Source organism: Candoia aspera, chromosome 2 (assembly GCF_035149785.1).
Source record: "Candoia aspera isolate rCanAsp1 chromosome 2, rCanAsp1.hap2, whole genome shotgun sequence".
In the NCBI taxonomy this organism is placed as follows: domain Eukaryota; kingdom Metazoa; phylum Chordata; class Lepidosauria; order Squamata; family Boidae; genus Candoia; species Candoia aspera.
Genome location: NC_086154.1, coordinates 242,002,319 through 242,027,607, shown reverse-complemented (window position 1 = coordinate 242,027,607; position 25,289 = coordinate 242,002,319). Strand labels below are relative to the sequence as shown.

Here is a 25,289-nt window from a genome sequence, read left to right as displayed (position 1 = left end):
CCCCGCCCCTTTTCTGATTCTGGGGGAAGGGTTGGTTCCAGTGCAAAAACAAGTTGATTGAACCTATCCAGCTCCTTGAACTTTTTTACAGAAGGATCAGATCCTCACAGATCCTCCTCCTCTGGATATGATTATACACTTCCAAGCCAGTTTGATTATACCCATTTTTAGAAGCTGGCTTGGAGAACAAAATACAGTATTCTAGGCCATGTCTAACCAAAGCAGATCTGCTTCTCAAAGCCTTTTCATAAGCACTTCAAATTCAGACCAGATATCATATAGTACGATTCTGTCTATTGACTTTTTTTAATGGCCCAATTCTCCAAGAATTTGAGGCAACTTGGCTTTCTAAGATACTATTTCAGTTTTCTAAAATATTGGAGTTATTTCCAAATTTGAAACTTGTGTATGAGCAGATCTACAGGCATTAATATACATGCAAATACCACAGTCAGGGACAGTGAAGTCACCTGCTGATGTTTGTGTTTCATTTTTTATTTATTTATTCCATTTGATTTCCCAGTGGCCTGAAATGTCTTGAAGTGAAATGCTGGCCTCCAGCTGACCTTTATTCCACAGACCATCACTAGACAATTGAGATATTTTTTGGAAGTAAAAATGGTGGGTGACTAGAAATCATTGCTTCATTCTGAAATGTTCATACTACTGGGATAATCAGCAAGACTATAGTGGGCCCTAGAGAAAATGGGAGTGACTATAGATACTAAGAAGAGGTAATAGGAGGTTAAAGTGGAGAAAGCAATGAAAAGCGGGGGGGGGGGGGTTACACAGACTGCAAGACAAATCTGGCAAGAGATGGGTGTTTGTTTGTTTGTTTGTTTATAATTTCAGTTCATATGGCTGCCCCAACCCAAGATCAACTCCTGATGTGTTATGTGTGGTGAGGTTTTGGATATAGTGTATCCACTTGTGTGTGAGACAAATTTAATCTGAGAGAAGTTATTCAAATTCAAAAGGTATTTCGAAACATTTTATACTTCCTAGATATAAGTGGGTATTGCTTGTCACTACAAGAGTTGGGGTATTTTGACAAAAGGGTAAGGAAAACTTTTCCTTAAAAGGCTTTTGAGGAATTTAGTCAAATTTTACTCTGTTTATAACATTCTATTCCAGGTTTTTGTCATTTTCTATCATGTTTATCAAGCTGTATTCATTATATTTTTAATTCTACAGCATGTATGTACCATATACACTTGTGTATAAGCCTATCCATGGATAAGCCAACCCTCAAATTTTTAACAAAATACCATGAAAAATGCACCACCTGCAGATAAGCTCACCCACATTTTTCATGGTATTTTGGTTAAAAATCTGAGGGTCTGCTTATCTCCAGGTGGGCTTACATGCAAGTATATACAGGAGATCTGGGTACCTTAAAACATATTACCATATATACTCATGGATAAGCCTATCCACAGATAGCCTGAACCCAATTTTGGGGGTGTATTTTGGTGCCTAAAATTCTCAGCTTATCTGAGAGTATATACATTATACTTCTTCTTTGGTTAACAAAATACATAAAAATATAAAAAATATCAACCTAATTATTAAAGTATCTAGAAAAGCAATTAAATAACTTCAGCACAGTTGTATCAGGAAGAAGACTCAAAAACACGGGATGTGTAGACTGTTTAAGTCAATGTCAGAGTAAATTAAAAAATCATGCATTTAATATCTACAACTGCATTATTTTTTGCCCATATATGTCAAAACAATGGATTTTTGCATCTGGGAGGCTATGAATATTTCAAAGAAATGTAAAGATGGTAAACGTCAGGTATGTCATACCTCAGTAATACAATCTTGATCACTAAAAACAGAAATACATGAAGGACATAAAACCACATACATTTGGAAGTTTTGATCCAAAAATGTCATGATCACATTTTTAGCAAAGGTAAACTTAGGCCACTGAGCCCAACATCTTGCTCAGTGTAAGAATCCAGGTAAAATCTTCCCAGACAGATGGCTGTCTAGGTTCTGCAGGAACACATACAACTAAGGGCAAACATTATCTCTCTGGGTAATTAGTTCCACTATCAAGTTACTTTACTGTAACTTAAATCTACTGTTCTGTGTTGTGCCTCTAAAATGAAAAAGCAGAGATCTTGACCTTCTTCTGTGAATCAACCCTTCAGGTATTTGAACTGTGTTACCATATTCTCCTTTAGTTGTCTTTTTCCAGGGTAAACATAACCAGCTGTTTCATGCTTTCTTCGTAATTTCTATTATCCTGATCATCCTCGTTGCCCTTCTCTGAACTTGTTCCAGCTGCTTTTAATCCTCCTTAAAGCTGTGGTGCCCAGAAATGGACACTGTTTGAATAAGGTCTGACTAATGTAGATTAGTGCTAGATTTTTAAATGTGGAAGCTTTAACAAGTAAAGATAAAATGCTTTTAAATAAATTTAAATAAACATCTTGTTGGAATATATAAAAGGGAGAGTGTTGATGGAAAAAAAGATGGTGAGATAAAACTAGAGAAACCCGATACAGATTTTAAAAAAACAACAATTTATATAGGCAGTCTTTGGCACAGGCAGTTAAAGATACCTTTTCTTCATTAAGAATTATGTTCATCTAAAGATTCTATATATGCATGCAGATATACATACAGTGGTGACTTTCCCATTATTGCACTCAAAACAATGAGGAACAGACAAGTTCTTGCAGCACTAAACATACCTCTTGTACTGAACGAGCGGCTGGCTTGTCTTGATGATTGGCCAATATTAAAAATGGCAAAGTGCATAACTGTGGATGCTGAAGCGCAGAGTGCAGTTCATTCCTAGCAATTTCTAAATCATCTTCTGAAGAAGCACTGTCTAGTACAAATATTACTCCTTGAGATCCTTGATAGTAACGACTCCAGTACTTCCTAATATTGTCAGCCCCTTTAACAATAAGTAAACAAAAAACAAGCAGTAATATTAATCAGATGGCATACAGCACAGGATTAGGTACATCTTATTTAGACATAACATCAAAATTAAGTTTCAATGCTTTCCTTTTATCATAATTTAACTTATTAGACCAGGGTTTCTCAACCAGGGTTCTATGGAACCCTAGGGTTCTGTGAGAGGTCACCAGGGGTTCCCTGGGGGATCACAATTTATTTTTAAAAAGTATTTCAAATTCAGGCAACTTCACATTAAAGAGGCAAGATTCATACTTTATTTTTAGTTTAAGAACACTGTTAATGCATATATACAGGCCTACCCATGAAACTGTCCTAACAACCAGGAAACACACTGAGACAAGGAACTGGTCTCTAATATTTATTGCTAGTACTTAACAGGAATCCTAACAAACTGAAGAAGCGTGGGAAAACCCAGACATATAACCCCCAAGGGTTAAGGCGGTCCCGATCTGTGTCTCTTTGAATGGCTGAACAATTCATCAGTGCTACGCATGCGCTTGACAGTCTGGATGGGAGCCCCCTGCTCGCCATCCTTACTCATGACAGAAACGAATATAATAATTTTGTAACTTCTGGCCTATATTTGAGCCTGAATACTTCAAGGGTTCCTCCAGGGTCAAAAACTTGAGGAAGGCTGTATTAGCATAAATACATACAACAGGTCAGCTAACATAGCCAAAAGGGTGCTTAGAAAGCAATACCAGACTAACCTTCCCCAACCAGATGCCCTCCGTATATATCAGACTTCACCTCCCAGTGATGTTGCTTGCTCAAGAAATTGTGTGCAATATCCAGGTAATGCATGATGTATGGCACGCTTGCTATAGGATGTAAGTAATGGGAAATGTCCATTGTGAGAACAAATGCAGCAGCTCTGAGAAGCATGTTGTCTATCTGATAATTATGAATGAATTATCAGATAGCAAAATGTCTTGCAGTTCTTGGAGCACCTGACAAGTTGTCCTTCTAATAGACCTTCTGTTGTCTGGAAGTTTGACATGATATTTCACGAAATATAAGTTCCATCCTACCATGTACCATAAAGCCCCCTCCTGTTTTTTTAATGTCACTTTTTCTGTCACAATTACTCTTGGGTTACATTAACTGGGAATATAGCTCAGTTAAATTATAATTAAGAAAACACAGAATCTGCATTAAGCTATTACAGTGTCATCTCTCCCAAAAATCTCATCCACGGCTTTGATTACAACTGTTACTTTTTGTACTTTATTTTAATAGTAACACCTTACTTGGAAATTCAGCCCCATGTACCAAGTAATTCACACTGCTGTAACTATAGCCACCTCCACTAACAATTCCTTATCTCTCTTTTTAAGTTTCACTTCCCTGCTCCAGCCTCTCACTATTTAAACATTTTCCTTACTTTCCTCCTAAGATGAATCTACTTTAGATTGTACCAGGCAGTGACTATGCCTAGTGGTGAAAAGGTACTTGGTAAGTATTAAAATATTATTTATTGTCATAAATCAAAACACAAAGGAATCAAAAGCTACCATTAGATGTGCAGTTTATTTATACGGTTCTTTACCTCCAAGTTCTTTTACGTTCAAGATGGCATTCTGGAACGGCACTGCTTTTATGCTAAAACCTGAAAATAGAAATAAATAAAAAATAACTTTTTTTTCCAGTTGACAGATTATTCAAAGCAGTACATTTGTTCACTATAACACTACTTCCCTCAGCTTAAGCTATTAGCCTCTTATCAGCTTAGGTTGCTAAACTCAAATTGCTAAGAATTGTTATCATGGGTTATATAATGGTTATATAAAAATAAAAGTATGCAAATGCATTATGCATTATCTTAACTGAGAAGTCCATGGTGCTCTCTGAGCTTGGTCCTTTGCTTGCAGATGTTTTGTTACCTGACTAAGTAACATCATCAGTGCGAGTGAGTGCAGGGTTTGCTCCCTGTTTATATACAGTAGCTTGCCCTGCCAGTGTCGGTGGGGGTGTGGTTTTCTCATTATTTTAACTGAATCCAGGGCTCTTTTTTTACTTAGAAAGGAGATATGGGCAACACACTGGCAGGTGACCATCACCCAAAAAGCTTGGGAATGTGCATCCTATATAGGTTAGTCACCTATAGTCATGCTAACGGTAAATTTAAAAAGTGGGTAGAAAAAATATTTTCTGTCAGTTGCTTTTTAATTTTACTTCTCCTTCTTTCAATTCACTCCCAAAGAGGATTTGCCAATGTGGAAAAGGACTGGCCAAGTAAAGCAGGAACAATCACTAAAGTTGGTGTAGCTAGGGTGTACCAATCTTCCAAACCTATATCTTCCCTCAATACAGGAGTCTAAGAAATTCTTTCCCTTATTCATTTTTCTTCCCTTGTTAATCAATACTCAAATTTCAAGCCAAACTATGACCTTTTCCACAGTTCTCCACACCCATCAGCTGTAGGACCTTTAGAGGTTCCTCATACACATGGTTCTACTTCAGAACAATTTCATTGCCCTTATATCAAACATGAACATTATTACTGATGTACTGGCAATCTCTCTGCTGGCCTTCAGTACCTGACTGCCTCTGTAGCTATTTTGACACTTTTTCAGGTTAAGAAAACCAGACACGAACATTACCCCTTCAACTTACGTATGAAGTAAATTTTGTAGAGGAAGACATCTGCCTCCCCCCCATTTTGTTAAACTTATACCTTACCCTATCACTTCACTGTGCTCAGAGTGATTTCTAACAATAAAATCACAAGGCAGTATTAATTTTTCAAACATTAAACATTATTATTAAAATATTTAACATTCTAAGAATATTTAAAACAAATTTAGTAAGGGAACTCATTCAAGGGAATGCGAGAGTAAGTAGGTATGTCTTTAGCACTTACTCCCAGAGTGAAGGGGTTGTCTCAGGTCCACTGAAAGTTTATTCCAAAAATCTGGGGCCCCTAGCAATCTTTTTCACAGGCAGTAAAATCAACAAGCCCTCCCCAGCAGATCTCAGATTGCAGTGGATAAGACTATCTCTCAGATATCCAAGTCCAGAGATATTTAAGGTTTTATAGGTCACTCCCAGCATCTTAAATAAGGCCAGGTATACTATAGGCAATATCCAGTTTGGTGTAGTGGTTAAGGCATTAGGCTAGAAATTGGAAGACCATGAGTTCTAGCCCCACCTTAGGCACAAAGCCAGCTGGGTGACTCTCTCTCAGCCCTAGAAAGGAGGCAATGGCAAACTGCTTCTGAAAAAAACTTGCCAAGAAAACTGCAGGGATTTGTCCAGGCAGACTCCGAGAATTGGACACGACTGAATGGGGGGGGGGAACTATAGGCAGCTGGTGCAGACATCACAGAAGTGGACGGTGTGTGCCCGTGTTCCAAGCCCATTCATATACTGGCTGCACCATCCTATAAGGGAAACAGGAGAGGGCTTCCACGGAAAGAATTCCTTTCTGTTCCATTTTTCAGACTTGTTCTGGATATTCTATAGGTAGACTTTTGACAAAATCAGTTGAAGGAAACCAACATATCGTGGTTATCTGTGATTACACAAGATACCCTGAGGTAATACCTGTCAGCCCCACTAGGTAAACCAGACCAGGAAATCAACTCCATAGGAAGACTAGAACTACCTTTATTGACTGAAACAACAGAATTTTATTTATTTCTTTTTTAATTTTTGCTACCGTCCATCTACCCCCAGAAAAGGGACTCCTCTGCAATTTTACAAGTCTGATTGTGCTCTATCTTCCCCCTCCCTTCCTATAACTGAGTGAATCAGGAAGGGGTCTGCCTGAGCCACTTCTGAATATTATCTTGCTTCTCAGGGCTTAAAAAATGTTTCATCCCCCTTTGCTTAGGTAATGGTTCTTGCATATTTCTGTCAAAGTCATATTCCTTATCCTCTACAGTATCCTTGCACATAGTGCTTACAAAAGTCATTGCAAATTAATTGCTTCAGCTGTTTAGTAAAGTGGGCAAACCTAATGAGATCCTTTCAGATCAAGTCCCAAATTTTCCATCTATACTACTGAAGCATTTGTACACAGACTTGGCCATATCTAACCTCAGAACCAGTCTACACCATCCTCAAATGGGTGGACTAAGAGAGCAGGATGATCCTAAGTAGCATTCAGCCCCTTTGACCTATTCATATGGAAGGAAGTCTGAGAGAGTGTTAGGTCTGATGAAGGAAGGACAGTGAAGTTTTAGAGCCAAAGAAGTTAACTGACTCTATTCTGACACAGAGGGAGAAGCTGCAAAAATTCAATCACATGGCACAGAAGAACCTGGAATTGGTACAAGGCCCTGTAGCTACAAAATTAAGGCCAGAGAGAAATTCTTCGAGATAGAAGAAAAAGTGTTGCTTTTGTTGCCTAGTCAGGAATGCAAACTGCACACTAAGTGGCAGGGTCCATTTATTGTGGTTCAGAGGATGGGACAGTGTTTCTCAACCCTGGCCACTTTCAGATGTGTGGACTTTAACTTTAATAGCCTTGCTGGCTTGGGAATTCTGGGAATTGAAGTCCACACTTCTGAAAGTGGCCAGGGTTGAGAAACATTGGACTAGGGTGGTAGTTTTTTGTTGTAGAAAAAACCAAAATTATAAATCCATTAAGAAAATGGGCTGAGAGGAAAGAGGCAACAGCAGCCTTGGAGAGTAATTTATTAAACAGCCATAAAACTGTTTGTCCAGCCACACACACAAAGCAACCTGAAACACACATAGATCCAAGCTCATATTCACCACAGACAGCAGATCTAGAAACACCCTTAGAAGAATCCTAAAAGGTGTTTACCAGCAAACCCTACACAACTACATTAGCGGAGCATAAAATTGACATCAGAGATGCAAACCAATAAAACAGAAGCCTTATTACATTCCAGAAAGAGCCAGAGAAGAAATGGAGGTACAAAACCTGCCACTGCTAGGGGTTATTGAACCTTCACACAGACAGTGGCCTTCACTTGAACTGTTGGTACCTAAACCTAATGAGGATAAGAGATTTTGTGTAGGGGTTTCAGTCAAGTAACCAAGTTAGCTAGTTGCCCTATACCAAGAGTAGATAACTTATCAGATCAATTAAGTGGGAAAAAACACTTGTCTACTTTAGATTTATGTAAGAGTTACGGGCAAGTACATCTCTAGAAAAAGTCTCCAGGGAGAAAACAGCCTTTACAACACCTCAAGGACTGTTTTAAAACATGCCTTTTGGATGTCGTAGAGCTAGGCAACTTTCCAGAGATCAGAATTTTTCCAGGCAGAGGGAAGTTCTATAAAATTTATCTGGATGATATTGCCAATTACAGTACTATCTAGAAGAACATTTGGAGCAATTCAAGAATGTAAATTACCATCTTATAGCAGCAGGCCTAACTACCAACCCAGCCAAATGTCATCTGGGGTTTTCTGAACTAGGTTATCTGGGATACATTATTGGTCAGCAAGAAGTTAAGCCAAAGGAGAAGAAAGGGCAAGCTACTCAAGAGATGCAGTCTCCAGCTGCCAAAAAGGAAGCAAGAACTTTCCTGGGACTTGTGGGATATTATAGATAGTTTATGCCTCATTTTTACACCAATGCTAAAGCCCTTACAAAGCTAACTAAAGAGTAAGCCTAGCCAAGTTTGCTGGATGCCTGTATGTAACAAAGCTTGATTTGTGTAACTGTGCATGGTTAAGAGGGAACAGATTTTAATCTTCTATTTCTTTTGTAAATTGATGCATTTGAAGTCAGAATAGAGGCTGTGCTGATGCAAGAATTTCAAGTTAGGAATAACCAGCTGCAATTTTCTGTATCAGCAATAATCTCTCCACATCTTCAAAGGTAGCCTGCAACAGCATGGTTCTCTGCTATCCTGTCACAAATACATCTAGCCACATATGTTGATCTTTCTAGCTGATAGCAGACCCTGATTCAGAGAGAGAGCACAGATTTTCCTAACTTGTAACTCATAGGAAAAGAAGGCTGCTGCTAATTTGGCAAATGGAGGAAACTGGAGACTTAAAGAAAAGTCTTCTGTGGAAAAAGAGAGGAGAAATGGAGGTGTAATGGCTGGCAGACCAAAATGGATACCAGGCTGCATTGACTGTTGAAAGTTCATTGTTTTCAAGAAAGAGGGGGACAAAGATCCACTGAAGGAAAAAGAGAACTGTTATATACAGATATATCCAATGCAGAGGGTTTTTGTGGAAAGCTGAAGAAGACAGAGGGGAAACCATGTCTTGTCACTCAGAGAGAAAGAAAGAGAGACTGACATCCAAGAAAGAGAATCCCAGCCAGCTTAATTAACCCCCTTATTTATCTCTAAGTAGGAAATAGGGATAGGTGTAGATGTAGCAATACACATATTTAATCAACACTCTAGACTTTGAAGAGGGAAGTTTTAGGTTTGTTTTAATGAGAAGTAAATTAACTATATATTTCAGTTGTTTATTTTATATTGTGACATATTAGTAAAAAAGACAGGAATGATAAGAAAAGAATTTAGATTATTTAGCTAAGCTGCTGTAGGGAAACACCACTTGAAAAATGAAACTTGCTTTAGTTTGCTGTGGAGAGAGAGAGAGAGAGAGAGAGAGAGAACATGAGAATTCACAAAATATATCTTAAGTGCTATATCTTGGATCAAATCCCACAACCTCTGAAGCTCTTGTGATAAGCCCCACATAGAGTTTTTTGCTATAATACAGGCAATGAACCACATGAACTGCTAAGGTCAGGCAATTGGGGGTGCATGAGAGGCGCTGAGTCAGGGGGGTGCAAGGAGGTGCACAAGAGGCACTGAGCGGGTCGGGGAGGGTGCACAGGGGGTGCAAGAAGCCAGCACAGCTTGAGTGCAGAGGGGCTGGGGAGGGTGTGCAGGTGGGCGAGACTTATTTCAGTGACTTGTGACCTTCTTTGCCAGCTTCCACATTGACTTTCTGGAGGAGTCATCAAGGAAGGTTGCAAATGGTGATCACGTGATCGTGAGTGCGAATGGGTTACAAAGCACCAAGATTTGCAATCATGTAACTGTGGGGATGCTGGGACAGCCACAACTCCAAGGCACCGTTGTAACTTTGAACAGTCACTGAACGAATGGTCATAGGTTGAGGATTACCTGTATTTTCCTGCAGACTGATCTGGCATTGAAAAATAGCCTGTAAGGGTTGCCTATTCTAAAACACTATCAGACTCATGAGCAGGAATTCAAAGATATCTGATTTATTAAAGAATAGTATGCAGGATCACAGAGAAAGCTGAGAATGATTAAAGCGTGCCAAATTCAAACTGAAAAACCCTCAGTGCAAATGAAACCCCTCCCCCCGTAGAATTTTCTCAAGTTCACAATCCCAGGTGCTCCTAACGGTTTCTGATGGTCTGCGGGAAAAGGCCTTGAACAGATAACATAATTCCAAACACATTCCATTGTACTGATTCCATATACAGAGCTTGGTACAAGGTCTCACAGCAGCTCCCTCCCAAACAGAAACGCGTGTCAGCGCCATGGCATGTGAAACGTTACGATGTATAAACTACATTGAATCAGTGAACATGACATACTGCCCGCCCCCAAATAAAGAATACATCAAGCAGCAGGCTTTAAAGGATAAGCAAGGTGGAAACGGTTAACTAAAGCAGGAGCGTTAACATAGTGGGCAGACACCCATTCAGGATGAGGAAAATGTTTCCATCAGACGAGATACTGCAGGGTGCCTCGAAGTTTGCAGGAATCAACAATGTCCTTGACTTCAAAGTGTTGTTGGCCGTCAATCATAATGGGAGCAGGAGGAGGAGGTTGAGGGTGCCAGCATGAGGAGTGGTGCACAGGCTTAAGCAAGCTGCAATGGAAAACAGGGTGCAAGCGTTTCAAATTGTGAGGCAGTTCCAATTTAACAGTAACTGGATTAATAAGCTGAACAATAGGAAACGGACCAATGAATTTGGGAGCAAGTTTTTTAGAGGCTTGAGGTGATTTGATAAATTTAGTGGAGAGATACACTTGATCCCCAACTTTGAAGTTGTGTTGTAAAGAGCAATGCTTATCAGCTTGGGATTTGTAAGCAGCCTGGGCATCAGCCAAAGCTTGTTGAATTACCGGCCAGGAATCAGACAGTTTAACAACCCAGTCAGATGCAGAACATGTTTGGGAAGGGGGCTGTGGCAGTTCAGGGATGGGAACAAAGTCGTGACCAGAAACCATGTGAAAAGGGGTTTGTCCGGTACTTTGATGGACAGCATTGTTGTAAGCAACTTCAGCAAAAGGTAATAACTCCACCCAATCATCCTGATGGTAGTTAATGTATGCTCTAAGAAACTGTTCAAGAGTGGAATTCAAAATCTCAGTAGAACCGTCAGTCTGGGGATGGGACGATGTGGACAGCGCTTGTTTAGTGCCAATCAATTTTAAAAATGATTTCCAAAACTGGGAAGTAAACTGTGTCCCGCGGTCAAAGACCAAACAGAAGGGGCTACCATGGAGGCAGTAGATATGGAGGAGAAATAGGCACGCCAATTGTGGGGCTGACGGGATGGATGCACATGGAATGAAATGCACTTGCTTGGAGAAAAAGTCTTTCACAACCCAAATTACAGTTTTCTTCTGACTGGGAGGTAGATCCACAATAAAATCCATAGAAATCTCGTCCCAGGGACGGGTAAGACTGGCCACTGGCTGTAAAAGCCCCTGTGGTTTCCCTCCTTTTAGCTTTGACATGGCACAAACAGGACAGGAAGCAACACAGTCTTTTATGTCACGTCTCAAGGTTGGCCACCAAAATTGGCGGCAAACCAAATGCAAGGTTTTGACAAAACCTAAGTTCATCATCATGGGAACACTGCAAAACAGCAGCCTTCAACATTTCAGGCACATAAAGGCGATGTTCCACCCATGCCAGACCATTTTCAAAAGAAACATTGTCTCTGTTAGCTAGCAACCAAGTGTCAGATTTCAGCACCTGGAGAAAGTCCTTCTGTAACAGACAAGGAACTTGCACTTCCACTTCCCAGGCTGGGCTGGGCGCGGGGTTGCCTGTGCACGGGTCTGGCTCTGAGTGACAGCAACCAAGCCCAGTTGTGGTTCAGTGAGAACAGTCCCAACCACATCTGCCACCTGGTCAAGGTCCTGAGGTAAATGTGACAAAGCATCAGCCAGAAAGTTTTTCTTTCCCGGGATAAATTTTAACTGGAAGTTAACGCAACTGAAAAACTGAGCCCACCGAATTTGTTTAGGGCTGAGACGCCGTGGGGTGCGGAGGGCTTCCAAATTCCTGTGATCGGTCCAAACCTCGAAAGGGCATTTAGCGCTTTCAAGGAGGTGGCGCCAGGTTTCCAAAGCAGCTTTTACAGCAAACGCCTCCTTTTCCCAAACATGCCAACAGCATTCGGTTTCAGAAAATTTCCTGGACGGATAAGCACAGGGTTTTAAGTGATTTTCAGAATCCCTCTGTAACAAAATAGCCCCAACTGAGGAGTCAGAAGGATCAACTTGGACCACAAAGGGGTGTTCAGGAACAGGGTGCTGTAGAATAGGCTCAGCAGTGAAAAGGGTTTTCAACTTTTCAAATACTGCCTGGCATTCAGGCATCCAATTCAGCACGGCCCCAGGGTGTTTTACTTTGCGTGTCTCCCCCAAGCCCTTGGTATGGAGTAAATCAGTGAGGGGCAAGGCAATCTCAGCGAACCCCTGGATAAATTGGCGATAATAATTACTGAACCCTAGGAAACTTTGTAATTGCCTCCGGGTGATGGGACGTTCCCAACTTAGAATCGCCTGAATTTTTGCAGGGTCCATTTCTATACCCTTGTCAGACACTCAATAGCCCAGATAGTCAAGTTGGGTTTTGTGAAATTCACATTTGGAAAGTTTGGCATAGAGTTTGGCATCTCTAAGTTTGCGTAACACCTGTTTGAGGAGGCGTTCGTGTTCCTCCTCAGTTTCAGTGTAAATGAGATCATCATCTAAGTAAACCAGGACCCCTTTAAACAAATGATCATGTAAAACTTCATTAATCAACTACATGAAGACTCCAGGTGCCCCTGCTAATCCAAAAGGGAGGACTTTGTACTGAAACGATCCTAGTGGGCAATTAAAAGCAGTTTTCCACTCATCTCCAGCTTTTATGCAAATGTGGAAATAGGCTTCGCGAAGATCGAGCTTGGAGAAAATCTTGCCCTTTGACAAATGAGCTAACATGTCCTTCATGAGGGGCAGAGGGTACTTGTTGACAATAGAGACGGAATTTAACCCTCGATAGTCTGTACAGAGTCGAAGCGTGCCATCTTTCTTTTCCCAGAATAACACAGGGGCCCCAACTGGGGAATTAGCAGGTTCAATAAAACCCCTTGACAGATTTTTGTCAATGAAATCCCGTAATGCCTCAAGCTCCTTCTGAGTCAACGGATAAATTTTTGGCTTGGGCAATCGAGCATTAGGGACTAACTCCATTGCACAGTCAGTTTTCCGGTGGGGGGTAAGTGATCTGCTTCCATCTCCCCAAAAACGTCAGCAAATTCTTGGTATTGAGCAGGCAAGCCTTCTAATTGGGGTAAGTCAGGGTGCAGTGTGGCGATCGCTGCCCTTCCAACCCCTGCATGTGCAGTCATCTACGCTGTAGGAGCTTGGTAAAATCCATCTGTAAAAGTCACAGTTCTGTGCTCCCAGTTTATATATGGGCTTCGATAGGTCAACCATGGGATCCCCAGGATTATCAAGGGATTGCCAACGGGTGCTACCACGAATTTCAAAGTCTCACGGTGACTGCCCATTTGCATTGCCACAGTTCCAGTGAAATGGGTTGCTGCCGCCGCCCCTCTGTTCAACCATCCAACTGTGTGAAGATCAAAGGATGCTGGAGGGGGAAACGAGGCAGCTCCAAAGCCGCAACCAGATCAGGGTGGATTAAACTCCTGGAACACCCAGAGTCAACTAAAGCCCATACCTCTGTAGTTTTTGTGCAGGAACCCAATTTCACCTTTACTGCTAAAGTGGGACAGTCAGCACTCACCATAGCATCTTCGCGCCCGTCCTCTTCCACCTGCCCAGCGGCGCCCTTCATGGCAGGTGGCTGGCGTTTCCCGCCAGCTCCTTGTAGTCTTCAGCCTCCCCCAAGAAGTATAGTAATTCTTCAGCATCGGCTGTCCCTTTGGCCACTGTCATCCGCCGCGAGGGGGGGGGGCAATTTGGCCGGCGGCTTCCCAGCTTGATCTCCAGCCTTGACTTTTGGGCAATCAGCTGCCCAATGGCCCTCTTTTCCACATCGAAGACACTGACCCCTCACATAGCGCCGCTCTCTCTCCTCAGCCCAGGCTCTATAGCTTGGCCGGGCAGCAGTTGCAGCACTTCGGGGTCCCCTTATGGTGGCGGGGGGGGGGTTTCAGATTTTCTGGTTTGCATGAAGGTATGCTGAGCATGCTCAACCTTTCCGGCCAGGCAGATCCAGTCGTACCATGACTCAGGGTCGTCTCTACACAACGCCCACCGTAGGACGTCCCGGTTGAGTCCCTCTTTAAAACGTCCTATTAGGGTTGACTGAGACCAGTCAGGGATTTTCCCAGCTAGAGCCTTAAACTCTAGGGCGTAATCAGCTACAGACATTTGGCCCTGGGTAAGATCCTTCAGCGCCTTCTTAGCTCTTGCCTTGGCCAGAGGATCTGCAAAATGCAGCTTTAACACCCACATGAAATCATCGAAATAATCAAGTGCAGGGGAGTCAGCATCACTTAAGTGAACATACCAGTCAGCTGCTCGACCCTTCAACTTGGTGGCAATGGCAGTTATCTTAGCCTCTTCAGAAGGGAAGCATGCTCCAAACTGCCTCATATAACTTTTAGCATTAGTTAAAAAGAAAGATAACTTTGTTGGATCCCATCAAATTTGACAGAAAAGTCTCTCACCCCCACTCCGGTTGGAGTGGAATCGGCAGCCACTTGAGTGGTTGGGCCTCAGGTTACAGTAGCTTTCCCTTTTCGGGGTGGGGACACTGGTGATCGAGCCCTGTGGGGTGGAGATTCATCCCGGAGCCGTCTCCAGCCCCGCTCCGCCGGCGGTCTGGATGGGAGATGGTTGCAGGAAGCTGGGATCTCCTTCATGCCTCCCCTGCCCCTCCAGTGACAAAGACAGGTTTCTTAGCATGTACTCTATCGATTCTATTTTGGCTTCCATCACTCTTAGTCTCTCAGGGGTTTGAGAGTCCTCTCTCCCTCGCATGTCCAGCTTTCTCTCTGTTGACACCATAGTAGATTCTTTGTCTGGGGTTAGTGGGAACCGATACTTCCAGGACGCCCCCAACGTCCCTGGCTGGGGTTCCCCTACTTCATCCAAGGTGATCAACTCTGCGAGCAATTCGCTGGGTGCCGGTTGCTCTGGCTCTTCCCCATCGTCAGATTCCTCCACATCAGAATTGGAACTCGATTCATCCCGGGAGTCTGAAGGTTCTGGGGTGAGGTTCAGTTCTCCGCTCTTGACCGTCGACTCAGGCATCAAGCTAGCCATCTCCTCAAGTCCCCCGGTCGTGAGCTTCGACTCAGCCAGTGTTAACTATTTTCCCTCACAAGAAACAGATCTTGGTAGGAGCTAACGGTACAACTTTGGGGATTCTCAGCTTTATGTAAGGGTTGCCTATTCTAAAACACTATCAGACTCATGAGCAGGAATTCAAAGATATCTGATTTATTAAAGAATAGTATGCAGGATCACAGAGAAAGCTGAGAATGATTAAAGCGCACCAAATTCAAAGTGAAAAACCCTCGGTGCAAGTGAAACCCCTCCCCCCGTAGTATCTTCTCAAGTTCACAATCCCAGGTGCTCCTAACGGTTTCTGATGGTCTGCGGGAAAAGGCCTTGAACAGATAACATAATTCCAAACACATTCCATTGTACTGATTCCATATACAGAGGACTCACAGCAGCTCCCTCCCAAACAGAAACGCGTGTCAGCGCCATGGCATGTGAAACATTATGATGTATAAACTACACTGAATCAGTGAACATGACATAGCCTCAGGAAATGAGGAAACCCAAACTTGGGAAGAGCCCTAAGGTAATGTGTGCCCTGTGACTAGGAAAACTGTTTAACATTTTCTCTCATCTCTCTCTCATCATACCATACTAGACTGCAGCAGTCTGAACAGTCTCCTCTTGTAGAGGGCTTGGGAATGGCCTTGAAAGGCAGGAGGAAGAGCTGCTACCAAGGCAACCATCAGACAAACAAGGTTTGAGTCCTTTCCAACAAACTACTTTGAGACAACATCTCAAACAAGCTTCTCCCTAATTCACCTGAAGATAAGTGGGGGGCAGGGAGCAATTCAGATTTGCAAGATTCTGTCACTATAGTCATTCCTATATGGCACTGGTTTCTTGGTCTGGTCTACCTTATAGGGCTAACACCTCTTTCCCTTGTTTACCCTGACCCATTTTAAGCCCTTGAAGGATTCAACAAAAATGTTCTTAAAACTTAATGTAACAAAAAAAAAAGTATAACAACAGCAACTAATTAACTTTAGTTCATTTGTTAGGTTTTTCTCAGGATCAAGCAAGACATTATGAGAGAACACCATGCCTGAACTTCAGACATAACTTTTTGAAAAAAGCAGCAGTCTGTGCATCTTATTGGGATCAAGATGGACGTTGTGGGTTGGAAGGGGCATCCCTTTTCAGCCTGTAATGGCAGCCAATGTACGTCACTCTCACAGACTTACAATTAGACGCAGAAGTGAAATACATCATTTTAGGAATAGCTTTGTGGGAGGGGTCACAGAAAAGGGAAAAGGGGTTAAATTATGTCCATGTGGACATACTGCTTTCTCATTAAGCAAAAATGGTAGAAATTCCAGTCTCAAAATGCTCATCCTATGTCTAGGTTGAACTGCAGCAACAGCCTTCAATATCAAATATGAATGAGTTTAGAATAATGGCTATCTAATTTTTAGTCGGATTTTATTTAAGCCACATTCTTAAAAAGTATTTAAGGTGATCCCATTAATTTCATGGGATACGAAGCTGACATAGTCAAACTTGGTGAGTTTGACTATGTCAGCTTCGTATCGGACTTATTAATTCTATATATTACAGAAGAAGCCAAGCTGCAATTGAAATGACACTTAACTGACAAATTTCCTAGGACTAGTAATTTATTGGAATAAAAGAATTTCACATAACTTTGCCAAAATTTTGATATACGCCTATAATTGAAGAAGCAAAACAGAACATCGGTTCACCTGTGGTTGACACTGTATTTTCTCTATTTTCACTGCAGAGCTGGGACAACAGGCTTGTCTTGCCAGAGCCACTGAGACCTATGCAAACCAAATCATATTCTGGTCGTGGAGGTGGAGGTCCTTTGCAGCAAAGAGCTCGAAAACACTGTTGGGAAAACATCAAGAAGGAAAGATTGATCACCTTTTTATAAACAAGAAAAGGGGGAAAATGATATTTGCAAGACAGAATATTTGATTACCCAAAATCAAAATGTCTACGGATAAACGAGGTCTCAAGAATATCCTGGTTTTACTACACTATTACATGGAAAGGGTTATTCAGTTCTACCAGCTCTGCCCCAAATGGATTACTTTAGTTAGAGTTGCTTTTTTTAATGTTCTCAAAAGGCCAAGGATGCCACTGGCCTGAAAGAGAAATGGATACTATTCATGGAAGTGCAAAAGGTTTCCCAGGGCCCAGCCTATATATTTTTTATTAGACCATGAAAGCAACTAATCCATTTCCTTCACAATCAATAGCTGTGGTGCTCACTAAAAGGACTCCACTATTTCTTGAACGGTATGACTTTCCAATGAGTCATCAATCAATGAGGAAAGCGCTTCTCCTACAGGTCACACAGCTGGCCGGCATTCCTAGTTCTCCCCTATTTTAATCTTTTCTTCTGCTGATGTCAAAGTTCTACATGAGAATAACTATCTGCCAGCTTCCAGCACAGCATGTCAAGACTCAAACCCAAGACACCAATAATAGATGTATATTCCATTGTTACATAAAAAAAGGTTTGGGGGAAAAGCATGAAAGATTTAGCACAAATATCTTCAGGGAGCTATTTCAGTCATCCTTTTTAAAAGAAACAACTCAAAATGTTGAATTTTGGAATATTTTCAAGTCTGCTCTTGTCCCTCATTAACATATGGTTCCCGTGGTTATCAACCATCTTTGTGAAATAAATGTTATGCAATATGAAACAAAGTGCCTACAACTAAACTGGGATTTCTCTATAATTCGGGCAGGAAATGTCCCCCCCCCCAAAAAAGCCATTAAAGCTTGGCCCTTCTAGAGGGCTTTGGGAGCAAATTTGTTTGACTAAAGGTCCCCATTCATTCATTCATTCGAAGCACTTTTATGCCTCTTCGGTCATTAGCTTCTAAGCACCTTATCGCCAGCAGCAACAAATACATAACAATACAATGATAAAAATATATATCAAATATAAATGCCATCAACAATCACTATATTCTTAGTTATAAAAACCATGGCACCACATATCAGGAAACACAAATATTCATCCCATGCAGAGGTACCCATATCCACCCATGTTTTTCAAGGCATCCTGATTATTAAAAGTGAGGACATGGTCCTTATCTCCGATGGGAGGGTGCTCCATAGAAGGGGAGTTCTGTAGAGAATGCCTGCCTTGCTGCACTTTGCAAAGGGGGGGCTCTCAGCAAGCACTCTCTTACTTTCTTTTGGGGCACCCAATCTCAGGGACACCCAGGCCCCAAGTCATGCAGACTTTAAAGGTCACCACCAGCACCTTGAATTGCAGTCCGAAACAAACCAGTCACCAAGGCAGCTCCTATTATATTGGTGTTACATGGCATACCATTTGCCCTGCTTAACATGCAGGCCACTGCATTTTGCACTAACTGCAGACTGCGGGTGATCTTCAAGGGCAGCCCCACGTAGAGTGTGTTAGAGTAGTCCACTTGTGAGGTGACCAGGGCATGAGGGACCGCAGCCACCATGTCTACTCCAGAACAGCCACAACGTGTTTCAGGTTTGATTATTCCCCCGAAGCATAGGTTTGCGTTGATTGTATTTTTTTTTGTTTTTGTTTAATTTTATTTAGTCATTTGTTTTTGTCTTGTGGTTTACCGTTTTTAAACTTCTCATTCCCTGTGACAAACAACATGCGTTCAATCTGTTTATACATTATCAAACACTTCTATGATGCAAACATCTTTGTGATGAGTCACTGATTTAACTTTTTCATGACACATGTACGTCATTCATTTCAGGCAAGCAAATGGAGCTGCACTTTTGAAATGTATACAAAATAGTACGTTAGACTTCTCTAGCTTATGTACCACTGAGTATGCATACGTAATACCAAGGCAAAAATGTGGTTTTGTGTGGGGGTGTATGTCTGACTTAATGAACCCGTATACCATGGTTTGCCCGTTCTCTCTCTCTCTGCCTACCTGCTTAGGCACAGAACACACAGAAATGCACACATACAGAAATATAACCACATATATACTTAGACACATGTAATTGCTAATACTAATAATAAATTAAATAAATACGGTCTACCAAATAACAAAAACAACTCCCAAAAAGTTTGACCAAATTCCTTGGAAGCTCTCTTCCATGCCATTTTATGGAAAAAAAGAACAACTTAACAATACATATCAATAATCCATTACTGCAGATCAGTGTGGATTTATCCTTCCAGCGTTATACAATAATTCTTTTGGCTATCCCCCATGTACAATAAGTTCACAATTCTTGATAACTTGGTAGATTTGAAATACTGGGACATGAGCCAAGAAGGACATGTGCATCTCCTTGACATTCAACAAGCAATCTAAAATCATGTTAACAACCCAGTGGATTTCAGTCCAAAATGTGGCAATAACAGGATAGACCTAGATTTTGCGGTTTATGTTTCCAATTCCTGAGCTCTGTCTCCAAAAGAAGGCTATTACAGCTAACTGTTATTAAACATGTTCTGCGGTATCCAATATTTACAGAATAAAAATTTAGGCAGCATAATCCCATCCTAAGATCAAAAACAGATAGTTTAATTTTTTTTAAGCAACCTACCACTGATTTTCAAAAAAAGGGCGTTCAAGCTTATTATTCCAAAAGTTGTCTAAATGATTAATATCAATTTCATCAAATTCCTTCAACTTTTTACAAACAGTTTTACTGGCTTAGGAGCCTTAACTGTTTCCTCCAAAACCTCTAACAGATGTGGAACTTCAGAAGCTGCAATAGTATCAAGAACAAATAATCCAAATAACAAATGCTTAAATTGAATAACTTGCCAAACCCCCCCCCCTTTAAAAATCAAACTTAAGTTTTAAGTTCTACAAAGTTTAAAAATTGCTTCATCAGAACTAAGTTGGTCAAAATAACAATATTATGAGATGTCCGGTTCAGCACAAAAGAGATCTGGATTAATAATGCAGGAGTTCTCAAACTGTGGGTTGTGATCCCCCTCAAATTTGCTTGCAGATGCAAAGCCTGAGCTCGGTCAACCCTCTTGGCTTTATGGCTTGTCCAAGCAAAGCACAGAAGAAAGCCCAGATTTCAGGAAATACGCAAATCTAAACAGACTAATTCTTTCATTTAAAAATATGGTTTTAAACCTAATTGTTTTCCTATTTGTTTTCAATGTAAACATTTTATCTGGGGTTTGGAAGTAATCAATAACTTCACCCTGCCACCATCCCTAACCTATACAGTCAGCCAACAGGTTTTCTGCAGAGGCAACCTGAAGATCTTTTGGCATCTGGGACAACAGGTAACTCCCCAGGCACTGCCTGAATATAATACATTCAGCTCCACCATCTCCCTAGAAAATTATTGTTACTATTAGGAAATCTTCCTAATACTCAGTTGGAATTTAACTTCTTGTTCCTAAATTATTGGTTTCATATCCTATACTTTAAAAGAACAGATCACGTTCTTCTGTTCTATAAGCTATCAGAATGTTGTCTACTTTCCCTTAAGCTCTCAGAGCAGAGAGGATGCTTCCTTATGCATGGCCCCATGTACAGGGTTTTATGTAACTTCCATACCCCTCTTGGAGAGAAAGGGAAATTCTCTTTTCTATGACAATCCCTATGTGTGCTATCATATCCCCACTCAGCCTTTCCTTTTCAAGTCTAAAATTTCCAAAAAGGTTACTCAAAGGTTTCCAAACCCTAATCACCCTGTTACATTTCTCTAAACCTGTCCAGATTGTCTGGAATGCCAAGTGAGAGCTCATCAATAAAAAAATAAATTGGACTTGGAGGAGACTTACATATTTTATACCAAAGAATTTCTTATTGAGGCAGTTTTCTTATTAAAAGTATTCTTGCTTTATTAAATGTCCTCTTCTGCTGCAGCTATCTATATTTATATTGTTTTTGTTTGAACTATTATTGTAACTTTTAAAAATGGTAATTTTTAAAATAGGACTATCAGATGTATAAGGCAAGCACTGGTATAAATAAATGTTACCACGCCATTAAAACATATATTGACATAGAAGGCAAATATCTGTGTTAGAGTCATAGCTGATAAACCAATCACGAACTTGTGATGATTGGGTGGTAAAATGCCAAGCAAAAGATGGCAATACTGTGTTATATTCCAGCAGGAGGGGGGGATTAGCGAAAGAGGGATTGGGAAAGACAGATGGAAGGACAGGATTGAGGAAGCCTCAATCATTCCTGGGAATACCTTCTCCTATCAAAGAAATAGGACACCAGTTGAAGAATAATTTACAGACAATTTGCAGAAATAAGTGAACCTCTTGCAAACTTTTTTTTGTATTTAATAAAGTCATTTTGTTCCTTTGTTCCTATGTAAACCAAGTGTCTCTTCTAACCTACATCTTCCCATGCAACCTACAACAAGTAGAGAATGTGACAGAGCCCTACAAAGATTAAAATTGTCCCAGTGTTCAATGGATGCTTTCCCATGTGGAAGACCAAGTTGGTGGAAATAATCTTTGTCGTATATTACAAACTATAATTTAACTTGAAAAGAAATTCAAAGATATCTTAGGAAACTTCCAGATTCAACACACTGACATGTAAATCTTTGTGATTTGGACAATTTACGTGAGAATTATGGAGGTGCTGAACTGCTTTATATAACTGAATGCTGCACCAAGGGCCATTCGGTATCCTACAACACTCCTTCAATAATAATGCAAACATTGGGCAAGGAATACAATATTCCTTCTGAACAACCACACATTTCACAGGATGTGAAATGGTTGTTCAGCAGAGGAGAGAATAATAATGACAAAGTGGCATTCAAATACTCTTGATTTCTACAGTATATACGACAGACATGACAGGAAGAAGATAGAAAGGGGATCCCTAATTCACTATCAAGATTTATATGGTGATATGAGCAGTTTTCAACCCTGCTATGATGCACTTTCAAGAGCTATCTATACATACATGCTTGCACTGAAGGAAAATATGCATAAAAATGCATGTATTAGAGAAATCACTTGATCAATATTGTGTATATTAGAAAAGCACACAAATATATCTTAAAAATGCAGATTGATGTTACAATGGAACAGAATAGACCTAGACTTCAAAAATGAAAAACTGAATAAAATACATAGATTTATCCACTTCTAGGGACAGAACCTGTTAATATCAATATATTTATAACCAGTATAAATTATTGGCAGTAGACAGTATGATAAATGATTTGCTGTTGGTCTGAGTGAGAAAACTGAACGTAAACTGAAGCTTTAATTTTAAAAGACTATTAATTAGAGTTACACTTCATGTCATGACTTTTGCTTTATAGCAGAGCAGAATATAAAGAATCAATTAATGCTAATGGAATACTAGGAGCCATTTATGCTGCACATGTTGATCCAACTACATCGATGTCAGATGACCTAACATATTCCATATTGTCTGTGCTACTATTACTTGCAAAACCTGGAGGACAGAACAACAGCAAACTAAAGCCAACTTCAACCACATTTTTAATACAGAGTGTTTTCCATGCAGGAACCTTTTTAAAAAATGCACTAATTCTGATAAATAATTAGGGATTCAGTACACACACTGATGTATTTTACTCTGTATTATGAAACCTTGCTGACAAGTCAACCAGTGGATGGAATTTGTTATAATTATATTGGAATCTATTCAATAACAAGTGCTGCACAATGCAAGTAACAAGGTCACAAAGACCTGATTGATGGACTGCTGCAGCTGGAGAGTCAATTCATTGCTATCCGTGAAAATAAAGCTTTTCTATCCTGCTTTCTTCCTGATGTCCTCATGATATACTGCAAAAGTAGTAATGTTCTAGTCGCTTTGCCAGATCCAAGGAAATATCATCAGCTAAAGAAAGTCCTAATCTTTAGGAAAACGAACGGAAACATTGACATAAGATAGAGCCTTCATGCTCGGGAGGTTCTTTAAAAAGGTTATATACAAGTGTAGTCATCTCTGCAGATACAGGTGTAAAGGTGTCCTGAATAGAAAGGCAACTGAAACATAAAAGTTGACAATTTAAAAGTCAAAAATGAAACATGAAGCAATAGCAAGAAAATATAGATGATACCTATTACAAGGCATATCCATTGTAGGTCATTATCATGGACCTCTCAAGAAGAACTTGCTGATTAACAGACTACAACACAGTCTCATAGAAAGAATTACACCAGAAAGAAGCCCTACTAGAAGCCTCTTTTTTAAGCCTACTTTGCCAAAACCAAGGTATATTCTTATCACATTTATAATAGCCCAAATGCCAAAACAAACTGTAATTGGGCATGGTCTACATTTACTCGTGGCAGGGGGAATTGTATGCCATAACTGCAACAAAATGTACACATTAAAAATATATTTTTGCCTAGGAAACAGAGCCTGGTGTTTTATTAGTGGTCTGTAGCAGTGCCTATTTCGACTCATGAGGTGTGAGCATGGCAAAATAATTTCAAGTATTTTATCATCTGCTATCATAAAGTCATTTAAAACTTTCCCTATATTCTTTATGAAACTGACATCTAGACATCTAGTCATCATGATTTATTCTGTCAACCCTGTGTCATCACATTATTGGATATGTTGCTTATATACAAAGCTTTTACCCAGGACTTCTAGGGTTTCTTTAAAACAGATTTTTTATTTTTATAGTTAAATTTTATTGTTTTTAAGTGCTGTAAGTTAACTGAAACCAGAAATCAAGAGTGGGCAGCATATATTTTTAAAATAAAATCTATACATTCAGTTATAGGAAATATGATGGCTACTATAATTCTGTGAAAAGGTATTTGCAAATGTATTTTTGCTGAGCTTTGCCACTAAATATTATCAGACCCTCACTGGAATCCTACTGATAGATTAAGGGAGTGTGAGTGAACAAATATCACTGATGTTTGCTGCTTATTTCATTTATTTCATTAACAAAACCATCCAGCATGCAACTAACTGCCCCCTCAGTTTCCTTTGAAGGTTTTCTAACTTTTTACAGCTTTACAGGTTTGGGTCTGGATTCTGACTTGGCCATTCCACTAAGTGTGTCCTCCTTCACCCATTATCTTACAGACGTGCTTGTGTATGTCAAATCATTGTCTTGCTGCATCAGCTATTTGCAGTTCAGCTTCAGCTGATGGACAGATGGCATGATAGTAGAATTAAGTTTCCTTCAATAAAATCATCCAGGTGCTTTTTAGCAAACTTGAGAATTCCACCAATGTTCTTAGTGAGCATTAGCTTCTTGCCTTGCTCTTCTATGAATTCCATTTTTACCAAGTGTTTTTCTGATGGTCAATTCATGAATATGGCTTTAGCCAAGGCAAGAGAAGATCACAGATCCTTGGATGTGATGTTATTTATTTATTCATTCAATTTATGTAGCCGCCCACCTGACCTTTGTGACTCTGGGAGGCTTACCATGAAAACAAACAGTACCAAAAAAATATTTTTAAAAAAAACGGCCATACAAACAATACAAACATTAAAAACGATTAAATGGTTAAAAGTACAGTCACCAGGAGAGCACAGACATTCAAGAACAATACAGCCATTTTATGGACTCCACACCACTCTCTGATCTCCAGATCAGATGGCAAAGCCAGATCTTCAGGCACTTCCAGAAGGCCAGCAAGGTCGGGGCTAGAAGGACCCTGGGGAGAATGACGTTCCAATGTTTTTCTAGATAATTCTGAGCTCATGGACTGATTTTGACAGAACAGCTACTCTTGAGAAGATTCTCTATTCTCCCAAACCTTCTCTCTTTCAAGATGATATCTCCGACTGTAGAGTGCCAGATTATTAGAAATGGCTTTATAACCATTTGTGGATTGATAAGCATCAATGACTTTTTTACAGAAGTCTTCAAAAATGTCTTTTTAGTAGGGCATGAACAGTCTCTAGAACCTATGTAGAGAGAACTTCACTGTGATAAGTC

The 25,289-nt window shown here is 40.4% G+C and overlaps 1 protein-coding gene across 2 annotated transcripts in view; it reads right to left on the bottom strand.

The window, feature by feature from the left end:
* The window catches only part of ARL15 (ADP ribosylation factor like GTPase 15), a 178,809-nt gene that overhangs the window by 87,368 nt on the left and 66,152 nt on the right, over positions 1–25,289 (bottom strand). For both annotated transcript variants that reach the window (XR_010067354.1, XM_063295666.1), the window contains exons 2-4: positions 17,114–17,258; positions 4,490–4,549; positions 2,706–2,914 (exon numbers count right to left, since the gene is read on the bottom strand). Coding sequence is in view for 1 of the 2 variants with exons in the window: in XM_063295666.1 (XP_063151736.1) it covers positions 2,706–2,914; positions 4,490–4,549; positions 17,114–17,258 (414 nt within the window). In the remaining variant the exon portion in view is untranslated. The remainder of the gene's footprint in view (positions 1–2,705; positions 2,915–4,489; positions 4,550–17,113; positions 17,259–25,289) is intronic.